This window comes from Oncorhynchus mykiss, chromosome 18, assembly GCF_057628025.1.
Source record: "Oncorhynchus mykiss isolate SJ-2025 chromosome 18, ASM5762802v1, whole genome shotgun sequence".
Lineage (NCBI taxonomy): Eukaryota > Metazoa > Chordata > Actinopteri > Salmoniformes > Salmonidae > Oncorhynchus > Oncorhynchus mykiss.
This window is the reverse complement of record NC_143039.1, coordinates 43959520-43974475: the sequence shown is the minus strand read 5'-3', so window position 1 is coordinate 43974475 and position 14956 is coordinate 43959520. Positions and strand designations below refer to the sequence as shown.

At 42.5% G+C, this 14956-nt stretch overlaps 1 protein-coding gene across 1 annotated transcript in view; it reads left to right on the top strand.

Annotated features, from left to right (window-relative positions):
* ext1b (exostosin glycosyltransferase 1b) overlaps positions 1-14956 on the top strand; it is a 111939-nt gene that overhangs the window by 81082 nt on the left and 15901 nt on the right. Inside the window, exons 7-8 of the mRNA XM_036952640.2 lie at positions 3387-3482; positions 8839-8928. Of these exons, the coding sequence (XP_036808535.1) occupies positions 3387-3482; positions 8839-8928 (186 nt within the window). The remainder of the gene's footprint in view (positions 1-3386; positions 3483-8838; positions 8929-14956) is intronic.

Genomic DNA, 14956 nt, shown 5'->3' with positions numbered 1-14956 from the left:
TATTAAAACATATATAGCCCAACATTTGTATCACAACTAAAGTTGCATAAATAACTCTAAATTAAGCCTATAGGGAGGACCTGTTTCTCTAACCGCTCAACACGGGAAAAAACGCATGTGCGCACTTCCTCAAATTGTTTGGAGACAATATCCTTTCTCTTCAGCTATGTTCAATTTGATTCTTCATACGATAAAATAATATTAAATTCTGCTAAATGAACTAGTGTAGCCCAAGTCCATATGGCATAGCCAGATCAGGACCTAACATAAGTACAAATCAGAGTATGCTATTCTGTTCTTCTGAAATGGACTACAGGAGATGCTAAATGTGTTTATGTCAATTAACGGTTAATTACCGTGAGGCCGGCAGTTATTTGCTTGACAATCAATGTTTTGACAAGATTGAATGACTGCCACGGCACTATCCCCCACCAGCCCTCATTCACCTGCTTCTTTCCACCCGCTCTTCCTGCACATCTATTAAAATATCATTTAGCCTTGATGGCGAGCGGGGATGGAACCTTGATCAGTCTTCTGTTACATTTGTACATTTGATACATTGGAGCAGTGTGCAGAGTGAGCTACATTAATACATTGTATATCATTTCATCCTTGATATAACCAAGAGCACAGGCCAGCTGAGTACAGGCTTTGCAAGTCCCCTGTCACGCAGCAGTGCCAGAGGGTTTAAAAACAGCTTTGCAACAGGCATGCTTGCAACTTTAGAGCAGAGGAAACGGCTGGTCTCTAGCTCAGATGTGTTTTTTTTTTCTTTCCAGCGCGCATTTTATATCATTTCGCAAACCATGTGAGCGGGGCGTTTTAACCTAATCCCGGCCCACAAATGATTGGTTTGACAACAAACAACGTTGTTTTAGTCATTTTACCTAGCTGTTTATCACCCTGGTAACTTGACAGTAGGTCTATGCACATTTGATTGGCACTGGAAGAAAGGAAAAAGGTCTGCTACTCATGAGACGCGTCAAAGGATTCATAGAGACCTAACTATATATACAAATAAAAAAATTGGTATCTTTCTGGTGCCCCTTACATTCTGTTTGGTGCCTAACTTTAAAGTCGGGAGCAGGGTGTACGTTTGGGAGAGAGGCGTGTGTGTTTTGTGTGAGAGGGGGAGAGAAAGTGTGCGAGGGAGTGTGTGTCTGTGTTAACTGAAGTGTATAGGGTTTCATGCAGTGTTTTCTGCCACAATGACATGCAGATCATTATGCATGTACAGTTGAAGTCGGAAGTTTACATGCACTTAGGTTGGAGGCTTTACAACTTGTTTTTCAACCACTCTACACATTTCTTGTGAACAAACTATAGTTTTGGCAAGTCGGTTAGGACATCTACTTTGAGCATGACACAAGTAATTTTTCCAACAATTGTTTACAGACAAATTATTTCACTTATAATTCACTGGATCACAATTGCAGTGGGTCAGACATTTACATACACTTAGTTGTCTGTGCCTTTAAACAGCTTGGAAAATTCCAGAAAATTATGTTATGGCTTTAGAAGCTTCTGATAGGCTAATTGACATCATTTGAGTCAATTGGAGGTGTACCTGTGGATGCCTACCTTGAAACTCGGTGCCTCTTTGATCGACATCATGGGAAAATCTAAAGAAATCCACCAAGACTACAGAAAAGAATGGTGGACCTCCACAAGTCTGGTTCATCCTTGGGAGCAATTTCCAAACGCCTGAAGGTACCACGTTCATCTGAACAAACAATAGTACGTAAGTATAAACACCATGGGACCACGCAGCCGTCATACTGCTCAGGAAGGAGACGCTTTCTTTTTTTTCTTTTTTTTTTTTTTTGAATTTTACCCCTTTTTCTCCCCAATTTCGTAGTATCCAATTGTGTAGTAGCTACTATCTTGTCTCATCGCTACAACTCCCGTACGGGCTCGGGAGAGACGAAGGTTGAAAGTCATGCGTCCTCCGATACACAACCAACCAAGCCGCTGCTTCTTTAACACAGCGCACATCCAACCCGGAAGCCAGCCGCACCAATGCGCCGGAGGAAACACCGTGCACCTGGCCACCTTGGCTAGCGTACACTGCGCCCAGCCCGCCACAGGAGTCGCTGGTGCGCGATGAGACAAGGACACCCCTACCGACCAAGCCCTCCCTAACCCGGGCGACGCTAGGCCAATTGTGCGTCGCCCCACGGACCTCCCGGTCGCGGCCGGTTACGACAGAGCCTGGGCGCGAACCCAGGACTCTGATGGCACAGCTGGCGCTGCAGTACAGCGCTGGAAGGAGACGCTTTCTGTCTCTTAGAGATGAACTTACTTTAGTGTGAAAAGTGCAAATCAATCCCAGAACAACAGCAAAGGACCTTGTGAAGATGCTGGAGGAAACGGGTACAAAAGTATCTATTTTCACAGTAAAACAAGTCCTATATCGAAATAAGCTGGAAGGTCGCTCAGCATGGAAAAAGCCACTGCTCCAAAACCGCCTTAAAAAAGCCAGATTACGGTTTGCAACTGCACATGGGAACAAAGATTTGCCTTTTTGGGGAAATGTCCTCTGGTCTGTTGAAACAAAAATAGAGCTGTTTTGCCATAATGACCATCGTTATGTTTGGAGGAAAAATGGGGAGTCCTGCAAGGTGAAGCACGGTGGTGGCAACATCATGTTGTGGGGGTGCTTTGCTGCAGGAGGGACTGGTGCACTTCACAAAATAGATGGCATCATCAGGTAGGAAAACGATGTGGATATATTGAAGCAACATCTCAAGACATCAGTCATGAAGTTGAAGCTTGGTCGCAAATGGGTCTTCCAAATGGACAATGACCCCAAGCATACTTCCAAAGTTGTGGCAAAATGGCTTAAGGACAACAAAGTCAAGGTATTGGAGTGGCCATCACAAAGCCCTGACCTCAATCCTATAGAACTGAGAAACTGTGTGCGAGCAAGGTGGCCTACAAACCTGACTCAATTCCACCAGCTCTGTCAGGAGGAATGGCCCAAAATTCACCCAACTTATTGTAGGAAGCTAGTGGAAGGCTTCCCGAAACATTTGACCCAAATTAAACTATTTAAAGGCAATGCTACCAAATATTAATAATAGGAATCATATTTCAGCTCTCAATTGTGGGGTGGTTGGATGGATTTAAATGTCAGATGTTTTGAATTGGATAATGAAATGTTGAAGACGTACGATGGGGGAATGTGATGTTATGTGGTTAGTAAATTAAAATGAAGTGTCATTTTAGAATGTCATATCTGTGATTCTCATGAGATCTCTTTCTCCTGCTCTCTCACACCTTTAACTCCCCCACCCCTTCTATAATCTCAATTGCCGTTTCTGTCTCCATGTCACTTCCTTTCTCACCAACTCTCTTTGTCTCTCTCTGTCTCTCTCCTGTCTCAGATCATTGTGCTGTGGAACTGTGACAAGCCTCTCCCTGCTAAGCACCGCTGGCCTGCAACCTCCGTGCCCGTCATTGTCATCGAGGGAGAAAACAAGGTGAGCCTGCCTCGCACGCATGTCCTTTCAAGAGCTGGGCTGCCATTTTGGTTTCTCTACACACCCTCAAATAAAATTTCTTCATTTTGGCTGTACTGTGCCCCTAAGCCTTGTTCAGTGCCATCATTTTGGCGTATATCTATGCTTTGATCATTTGACAACTTGACCACAGAATTTCTGAACCCAGAAGCCCAACATTGCGATACTTCCGGGAACGCTTCGCGAAGCCGACTCGACAAACCAGAACGAGGTTTGGGGTTAATGTCTTAAGTAGCTGAGCATGTTGTTTACTCCCATGATTTGACGGCCTACACGTGCAGTTCGGCGCGACACAACCCTTAGACCCAATGACGTGTTCCTAGGCATGAGCTTAGCTGGCTAACGTCGCCATGGCATCGTCTTCAAGTGTGATCAGGGATTTCTATCGGAGAAGCAGTTTCTAGGCATTGACATACTGTACTTTCTTTGACTTAACCTTCTGACTTTGGAGCTGCATAACGCTGTCATATGCATGACATAGCAGATGTCATAAGCTGACAGCTTACTTTGCAATTCCATGCCACAGACCACTGTTTAGGTAAAGTAAGTTGTCAAGGAAATAACCTCATCTTTGCAACGCTTTGTAGTCAGTCAGTATTCCGTAGGGGGTTCGACTAAAGTGTCTCACATCGTGAGAGGTCAAAGTTGACACAGGAAGCGTGATCTGAGGCAGTAGTTTGAGAGCCTGTTGCATTGCTTCACTCTAACGCCACAAAAACGTTTGCTGAGCTGTCAATCAACCCAAGTGGTTTCTCTTACTCGTCAGTCACAACAGAGTGGGCGGGGTTTTGGTTTTTCTCCACATCCCTGAGTGGTTTTCTTACGCTATCAATCACAGAGGGAGCGTGGTTTTGGGCTGTGGGTCGGCGACAACAGGCATAGTTGAGTATAGCCGGGTCTGTGGTTTGTTGTGCTTGCGGGCTGGCTTGTTGTTTACTGTGGCGGACCCAGCCAAACGTGGCGAGCCTCTCTGAGCCACCAGCCTGGCGGTTGGTAGTGGGGGCACAGAAGGAGAGGAGAGCTATTTCTGGCGCCTCTGGGCTGGCATGGTGGCCATGTGGGCACTGCTTTACGACTCTTCAGCTTAACACTAGAACCGCTAAATCAGTCATTTTGACTGCATGAGTTTAATTGTTTTCTTACTCTGCCATTTTTTTAAAGTCTCGCTCCCCCGTCCTTGACCTTTCCTAAATAAGTCTATATAACACCGTATCGTCGTTAGAATCTTAATATCACAAACAGAACTGGAGTTTACAACCAGTTTTAGGAGGTCATGTCATGCATAATTATGTCATCGCCAATAGTGAATGAAGAACAGGGCGGGCCATTCTGTTGTATTGATCCATTCTAATTCTAATCTTAAAATGGTATCTACCCCATATCAATCCACTGAATCCAAGCGTATCATATCAGTCTACTCTGGCCTACTTTGGAGTAGGCTGCACAGTAAGAGCGTGCCTTATTGTATACGAACGTCTTTCAATATCTGGGAAAATAGCCACAAGCGAGCGAGTGTCAGAAGATGTGGTCTTGAGGCTTGTGGAACCTTACGTTGGCCATGGGAGCAGTGTCACCTTGGACTATTTCTTCACTGTCATTAGCGGACAAGTTGCTTGCAAAGAAAACAAGTCTGGGCGGCACCATGAACAAAGTGAGACGGGAGCTCCCTCCCTCTGCACAAAATAAGGCACCTGCACAGCTGTTGTACTCCACAACACGGGCTGAAGAATGACAAGACCACGGGAACACAACCAAGAGAAAACGGGCGACTACTACGCACTTACAACCAGACAAAAGTATGTTCGTGTGTTAAGCCAAGTGAGTGTTATGAAGATTTGCGTTAACTGTTGGGACAAGGAGTAACAGCTAAACGAAATCCAACCGATGCCATTTGCGTGAAGACGCACACAACATAAGCACGAGCTGACAATATATATCTTTTTTACTGCAGTCATATCAACACTTACATACACTATAATTCCTTTTTTTGTGCTGATCGTGACTAAGGCCACTTGGCGCTTATAATGATGTTTAGGCTACTGTTTTCATCATTTGACCTCTGGTCTTGGTGGTTGGTGTATATTTTGTCTTCTCATTATAGTTATAAAAAGAAGCTGTTACCGTGTTCCAACACTTTTGCTTCATAGTTGTAACAAAGGGCATTCCACAAAAATGGTTTATTCAACAATTAGTTTTTTGTTGTTGTGGGGGGGGGTGATTATGAAATGTATTAATTACACTGTTAGAATGTTGCACTCAGAATGACTGCTCATTACTTTGAGCGGGGGGCTCGAGACCCAGGTTCTCCCGCTGGGTCACCCAACTGTGTTATTGTGGTCTGCACCACACATTTTGTTGGCTCTCGCTCTCTGTCTTTGTGTGTCTCTTTCTCTTGCACAGTCTTTCTTTACCCTCTCTCGCTATACTTCACTGTTTCTCTCTCTCCCTCTCTCTTTTTTTCCTGTTTCTCTCTTCCTCCCTCTCTGAGGAATGTGGGAGGCTGATTCCTTCTCTAAGAGCTCACATTCCTAGCGCGTACAAGCCCCTCCCCCCAGGTAAACATGTCACACTTCTAACATTAAAACCATCTGTGATGGGGAAATGAAATCGCATCCTCATCTTATCCCCCCCTCATCTTATCCTCCCCCTCTCTCTCAATTCAAGGGCTTTATTGGCATGGGAAACATGTTAACATTGCCAATGCAAGTGAAGTAGGTAATAAACAAAAGTGAAATGAACAATACAAATTAACAGTAAACATTACACTCACAGAAGTTCCAAAATAATAGGCATTGCAAATATCATTATGTATAGAGTTGTTGTGATGTGCAAATCTCTCTCTCTGAGCGACTAAAACGTGGCTGGGAATTGTAGACATTTGGAGTCATTTGTGTTATTTGTTAGTTGTTTTTGTCGCACTTCTCGGCAATCTGAGTCATTCAAGATGTTCCGTTTAGGGCACTTTGTGGCAGAGGTCGGCGGGTACGAAGTGTTGTTTTGACTAATCAGCCTCTGTTCTCTAGTCTCTCTACCAAATGCTTTATGCAGTATACATACACACACACACACACACACACACACACATTCTTTAATGTAAGCAGTAGCTTTTCGAAAGAACAGGGATTCCTGCAATGACCCGACCTTCAGAGCTGAGTGTTGTCTCCAGAGAAAAGTTTACAAGGAAGTGTGTGGCTGTTATACGGAGTGTTTGAAAGGAGGGGGGTGTGTGAAGTGTCTGTGTTCCATGCATGTGTGTGGTTCCGTGGCTGAATGAGTGCGTGAGGCTGTGTATACTTGTGGGGTGATTTCTAGTGGGTTTGATTTGTAGTGAATATACATGATACATAGACTTGCGTGTGTGTTTCTCCACCCTTGGCTTTCAGCTCAGTCAGTAAATGTATGTATGGATGGATGGATGGTATTGAATGGATGGTATGGTATGGATGGATGGATGGATGGATGGTATGGTATGGGATGGATAGTATGGTATGGGATAGATGTATGGATGGTATGGTATGGGATAGATGTATGGATGGTATGGTATGGGATAGATGTATGGGTGGTATGGGATAGATGTATGGATGGATTGGATGGATGGTATGGTATGGATGGTATGGTAGACATTGAAAATACGGGTTTGTCACAATCACGAAAGGGGAAATTGTGTCATGTGTAAGACGAGGGCTACTTCAGCTAGTGTGTGTTTTTGTAGGGTTTCACAACATTCAAGCAGATAATCTCAATCCAATCTATAGTAAGGTTTCTGCCATATTGTTACCATATTCCTAACTGGTCACGAAAGGAGAGTAGAAGACTAAAGAAACCCCTTCATGTCTATTGGGACATGTCTTTTCCAGTGCTTGATGTATTGGCATCCCACCCTTGTGCTGTGCCGTTGTAAAATATACTGAACAAAAATATAAACTCAACATGAAAAGTGTTGGTCCCATGTTTTATGAGCTGAAATAAAATATCCCAGAATGTTTCCATACGCACAAAAAGCTTAGTTCTCTCCAATTTTGTGCACAAATTTGTTTACAACCCTGTTTGTCACGGATCACTCAGGAACTTTCATTACGCAGACCTGTCCCCTATTCCCACTGATTAGTACTTGTGCCCTTTGGTTTCCATTGGGCGGTCCATATTATTGTTATAATGTCCGGTCCATTATTGTTATAATGTCCGCTGGTGCGTGTGAGTACCTGTGCTGTGTGTTTTGGGCTTTCGTGCCATTGTGGATTGCGCAGATGATTACGGGTCTCGCCCCATGTGATAATCATTCTGCATGTGTTATTTATTCGAGGTACTCCTCGCTCTTTTGTTTTGGGTTTCAACCCTGTGTTTTGTTACGTGTTTGTTCGGTCTTCGTTCCCGTGCCTTTACACGGCGCGCCGTAATTTGGGCTTACTAAAAAACCCTATTAGGCATTCCTGCGCCTGTCTCCAGAATCATTATGCCAACGTAACACTGTTAGTGAACATGTCTCGTTTGCCAAGATAATCCATCCACCTGACAGGTGTGGCATATCAAGAAGCTGATTAAACAGCGTGATCATTACACAGGTGGACCGTGTGCTGGGGACAATAAAAGTTCACTCTAAAATGTGCAGTTTTGTCACAATACAATGCCACAGATGTCTCAAGATTTGAGGGAGTGTGCAATTGGCATGCTGACTGTAGGAATTGTCCACCAGAACTGTTTCCAGAGAATTTAATGTTCCTTTCTCTACCATAAGCCACCTCCAACCTTGTTTTAGCGAATTTGGCAGTACGTCCAACCGGCCTCACAATCTCAGACCACGTGTAATCACGCTAGCCCAGGACCTCCACATCCAGCTTCTTCACCTGCGGGATTGTCTGAGGCCAGCCACCTGGACAGCTGATGAAACAGGAATATTTCTCTCTGTAATAAAGCCCTTTTGTGGCGGAAAAACTCATTCTGATTGGCTAGGCCTGGCTCCCCAGTGGGTGGACTAATGCCCTACCAGGCCCACCAATGGCTGCACCTGTGCTCAGTCATGTGAAATCCATAGATTAGGGCCTAAGGAATTATTTCAATTGACTGATTTCTTAAATGAAGTGTAACTCAGTAAATTCGTTGAAATGGTTACGTTTAGATCTTTGTTCAGTATATAATAATATATGCCATTCAAAGTATATTGATATTCAAAGTAACTTAGTCATGCGTGCATACATTTTACGTACGGGTGGTCCCGGGAATCAAGCCCACTATCTTGGATGGTGCAACCGCCATCATCTACCAACTGAGCTACAGAGGACAGTGTACTTGACCCTGTGTACTCTGTCTCCCCATGCAGGTGATGAGCAGTCGCTTCCTGCCCTACGAGACCATTGTCACCGACGCCGTGCTCAGCCTGGATGAGGACACTGTACTCTCAACCACAGAGGTTAGTGTTCCTCCACACATCACTAAGGATACTGCCTACTACTGTATTGGAATAGGGGACTACTCTCTCTCCCAAGCTCTGGTGCGCTCCCCTGCTTTTCCTCTACCCTTTAACTCCTTGCTTTTCTAACCTCACCACACTCCACCTCATGCTGTTTTTTTTAATGGCCACTCTCTACCCATGTAAGCTCCCCCCCCCCCCATTCTCGCTGTATCTCTGTATCTCTCCCCCTATCTCTATGATCATCTCTCAACGCTCTGTCTGTCTCTCTCTCTCTCTCGCTTCCCTTCCCCTCTTTTCCATCCCTCCCACCCTGTCAGTGTAGTGGCACACCAAGCTGCTGTGGCCTCTGCTCTGCTCTGTTCTGCTGATGGGAGGGATAATGATGATGTCAGTGTTGGCATTACTCCAGGGCCCTCGGTGCTTTGTGTGGTGCTGTGTCAGCACAGGGACCAGTGGTGTAGTGCTATTTTAGCGAGGGAGCACTTTTAAAAATATATATTTTTTTATTTTTATGACGACATCATTTCCTCAAAGTTTATACCGACAGATGAAGCCAATGAAATAGCTTATCATTTATAGGATATGCATAAAATGCATCCTCCAATTGCAACGTCTGCCACACATATTGTCTAAAGAACACGTTTTATGTTTTAATAGCCTCCAAGTCCAAGGCTACATCTTTTCAAAATAGGCCATTACTGTTTGTCGTGAATGATAATTCATCACGTTTTACCGGTGAAACGTCCAAACTGCATCTCCATGCCAGTCATTTGATTGATCTCAATCAGTTTCATTGGAATATGGATTCAGAATCTTCTTGAGTGGCAGTTTCGTGAGCGAATCAGAGCAGATGGCGTTAACAAACTGTTAGCCTGCCTTGTAGGATACAGTGCCTTTTAAGAAATTCTTCACACCCCTTGACTTTTTCCACAGTTTGTATTTACAAAAGTAAGATTGAAATGGATTAAATTGTCTTAAATTTTTTAATGATCTACACAAAATACTCAGGTGAAGAAAAATTCTAACTTCAAAAAACAACAACATATATTTAGATAAGTATTCGATCCCTTGAGTTGGAATCACATGTTGGAATCACCTTTTGGCAGCGATTACCGTTGTGAGTCTTGCTGGGTAAAGTCTAAGATTATTGCAAATATATTGTAGAATATTTGCTCATTCTTTTTAAAATTCTTCAAGCTCTTTCATTGGTTGTTGATCATTGCTAGACAGCCATTTTCAAGTCTTGCCATACATTTTCAAGCCTATTTAAGTCAAAACTGTAACTAAGCCACTCAGGAACATTCAATGTTATCTTGGTAACTAACTCCAGTGTATATTTGGCCTTGTGTTTTAGGTTAGTGCTGAAAGGTGAATTTGTTTTACTCTAGGATTTTGCCTGTGCTTAGCTCTATTCTGTTTCTTTTTATCCTAAAAAACTGCCTAGTCCTTGCCGATGACAAGCATACCCATAACATGATGCAACCACACCATGCTTGAAAATATGAAGAGTAGTACTCAGTGGTGGTACAAAAATTGTCAGATTAATACTGCCATTGAGAGAATTCGAAACGAAACGAGATATGACCTTTTTCAAGGTCAGTCTCGCAAAAAGAAGCATTCTTGCGTTCTAACTACCCGCTATTCAGAGTGTTCTGAACAAATGAAGGGTATTATTCACAAACATTGGCACATTCTAAGATCTGATGATAGTATCGGTAATGTGTTTATGGATCTTCCCTTGGTCGTATTCTCGCGGGGCAGAAATCTTAGAGATCAATTGGTAAACACTGATTTACCACCCCAAGATATCCCTGCACAACGTGTATTTGCGCCCCTACTGGATGAAAATTACAAGTGTAATGGCTGTGCTCATTGCAATGGCACTTATAAATGTAGATCCTTCAAACACCCCCAAACAGGGAAACAGATCCCAATCAAAGGTGTCTTCACGTGCTCCACTAAGGCAGCAATTTATCTTATAACTTGTCCTTGTGGTAAAAATGATGTGGGTAAAACAAAGAGCGTATTAAAAATACAAATCTCGGAGCATAAATAGCACCATTAGGTGCAAAAACTCGACTTACCCAGTTGCGGCCCACTTTTTGGAAGCAAACTCCCTAGGAGAGGGGGTGACCTCTACAATTTATTGTTAAAACGAGAGGCAGCCTGGATCTTTAATTTAAAGACCCTTGCTCCCTTCGGTCTCAACATAGACTTTGATCATTCTTGTGATCATTGTGATTTTGCTATTGTAAATGTTTGTAGGCTTATGTAGCCAAATTGTATCGATGATCGTACGCTATCCATTTATGTTTCTTGTATGGTATTTTAATCAATGAGAATTAACCAATGATATCAGGCCACACCCGGCCATGATTACAGACACCTGTGTCTGTCTTTTGACACTATATAAACGAGTCACCCCGCAATGTTTGTCATTATACCCTGATGTCTGTCGAAACGATGGACATAAAATATTTTTGCATCTGAGCTCCTAGAGTGTGCAGAGTGTTCTACTCTGCTAGCCAGCACCTCGCCTAAATAGGTGTCTCTTTTGCCCCAAACATAATGCTTTGTAGTCGGGACCAATTTCTTTGCCACATTGTACTTTTACAATGACTTTTGTCCCTTTACATGCTATCCACACCGCTCGTGTCGCGTGCGCGGCAAAATAAATGTACACGTTATGTTGTTCAATCATTGCATCCACAATGCTCAGGCGCTACAATGGACATTGTTTCTATTTGTGACGCTCAACGTGCTCCAAGTCTGGCCTCTCTCATCACCTCATCGGTTTTTAGGAGCATATACCCACGTGGGGGATTGAAAGATTAACTTCGGTCCACACCCCGGTAGGTTGTAGTAATGCTGTATAGTTGGTTGCCAACACCCATATAAAGTCCAAAGAAGAAAAAGAAGCTTGAAGGAAGGTTGAGAGATGATGAGAAATTAATTCGGTGTACCGTTTTATCTGTGGATTCATTGTCAGAGTAGAGGACCTTGTGCATTTCAGGTAAAATAACAACCCAATGTTTATATACCAGGACAAATTATCTAGCAACAGCAAGCTAGCTAGCTAAATTGCCATACACGTTTAATGCTTTTTGACCTGTCCCCAAATTAATATAATTGGTTCAGAGTTTGTTTTGATATTTCAACCTGCGTGCCCTGATTGCTTCTGGTGTGGATGAACAAAATCAACTTGTGCGCGATGGCACACGCGGACATACGGTTTGGTCAGCATGTTATTGCAAACAGGCTGCACGTTTCGGAATGTTTTTATTCTGTACAGGCTTCCTTCTTTTCACACTGTTATTTAGGTTAGTGTTGTGGAGTAACTACCATTTTGATCCATCCTCAGTTTTCCATCACAGACATTTAACTCTGTAACTGGTTTAAAATGACCATTGGTGAAATCGCGGCCAATGTCTGGTTTAACGCCGATGTGCAAAACCAATGTCAAAACTGACGTGCATACCTATAGTGGGGAGAACAAGTATTTGATACACTGCCGATTTTGCAGGTTTTCCTACTTACAAAGCATGTAAGAGGTCTGTAATTTTTATCATAGGTACACTTCAACTGTGAGAGACGGAATCTAAAACAAAAATCCAGAAAATCACATTGTATGATTTTTAAGTAATTCATTTGCATTTTATTGCATGACATAAGTATTTGATCACCTACCAACCAGTAAGAATTCCGTCTCTCAAAGACCTGTTAGTTTTTCTTTAAGAAGCCCTCCTGTTCTCCACTCATTACCTGTATTAACTGCACCTGTTTGAACTCGTCACCTGTATAAAAGACACCTGTCCACACACTCAATCAAAGAGACTCCAACCTCTCCACAATGGACAAGACAGGTGTTGCCCCACTGGAGTTACACAGTAATAGAGTCACTGCTATTAGCTTTACAACATACATACTATGGAATGGCATTTTGGGTCTTTGCGTGTCAAAAAAGATACAGTAGCACTGTCAAAACTGTACAAAAAAGTCTGCAAACAAGCAAACACCGGCCACGAACGATGTGTTTTCAATACCGCGTTGGTAATAAAGCATCATTTGTTCGACCGCAACTTCTGGGGTAGCTAGCTTTAGCTTGGTACCTAGCTAACACCAATACAACCAGCCTGAGCTGTAGAATGAGCAGTAGAAACTGCAGTCATTTTCATTATTCTTAGCAATGATTTAGGAATCCTTGTGAGTAAGTATTAGCTAGGTTTCCACTTGTTGTTCGCCTATTGAAATTGAACTTTAGTTCATGAAAATAAATTGCTAGCCAGCGACTTAACCCTTTTGCCCAAAGCTAACGTTATAAGCAGCCAGCTAGCTTCATCTGGCTAGTGAGGCTCGACCAGGTTGTGTTGTGAAGCTAGCAACCATAAGAATTAGACACAATAGTGGAATTTGAGGTTTGCCTTCAAAATAAAAGTATGTCATTGACAGTGATGCAAATGAATACAAAAAGTAGAATTATGCCATACTTTTATTTTGAAGGCTAGCCGTAAAGTACACTGTCGTGGTTAATCCTTATTGTGGCTAGCTTCACATAAATGGGTCCGACCACCATTAATCAAATAAGAACTGTCTTATAAATTAGGGTTATATTAGATGATGACACCCAGCTATATAGTTAGCTAGCTAATTATAGCCACTGAAACAGATTGTCGTTTTGCTATGTTTTTGTGGAAGAACATTGTTTGCATCCATGAGCTTGCTAGCTTTTGTTATGACCAGCACAGTAGGTGCACAAGACAACTTTACCAGTATCATAGCATACACATATGAAATACAAGTGATAGTGTAATCAATGTATAATAACTACGTAAAAATGTATGAACGCATTCAATTATTATGTGACCTGCAGTCATAATCAGGTCCTGATTGGTCAACAAGCTTAATTGACACGTCAAATGGTGTTAAATAGTATATTTTTTTACACATAAAGACCCAAACGGTGTTCCATAGAAATCCTGGGTGAGAATGAAACGACTGAACAAATGACCAACGAAACAGCACAGCAAGTAAGTGAAGGAAATAGGTGTTGATTGTCAGTTAAGAACAAATTCTTATTTACAATGATGGCCTACCCCGGACGACGCTGGGCCATTTGTGCACCGCCCTATGGGACTCCCAATCACGTCCGGATGTGATACACCTGGATTCGAACCAGGGGCTGTAGTGACGCCTCTTGCACTGAGATACAGTCCTTACACCGCTGCATCCATGTGTGTGTGTTTAACTATGTACTAGAATGCTTAAAAGGCCGCAACATTTTTTTATATTGGTTATCTGTATCATTTTTTTGGCAAGGAAAATATTGGATATCGGTATCGGCCAAAAATGTCATATCGGTGCATCACTTATAATAATAATAATAATAATAATAATAAGTGATGCGTAGGACTATTAGGCGTAGGCAACAGATCTGGACGATATGTCATTTTAAGCGATTGGAGCGTCCTTCGTGGTGCTGAAAGGACAGCGCCAGGATTGCACTGTGATGTTGAAGTTGAACCAACTTTTTAACCTTTAACTTGTGGTGCTGAAGGATACCTCTGCCATTTGGCCAGTTCAGGAACAAAAAAACAACCATTTTCATTTGGCCTATTGCCTGATAGGCCTACGACTGCTTGGTATAGCTATTTGTTGACATTAGTAAATACACATAGCTGAATATCATTGCACTGTTGGAGAGGAGAGCTTTTTTTGCGAGTAGGCATTTCAGTTTGTCTAGCTTGCACACTGTATCATAAACTTTGATTTGATTAGCTTGAACACATGGTTACAATATACCCTATTACAGAATAAAATAAAACAGGTGAACTATCAATTCATAGAATTTATTTGGTAGATTAAACATGCTATCAAATCAATTGACCAAGTAGTGAACGTAAATCATTACTATGTAGAATTGCAGAATATTTGTTTTCTATATTTTGGAGTGCTTATTAATTCATGCATCACAATAAACTGTAACCTAAATGCATTATTACCTCCTACTTGGCCCAAATTTACACTT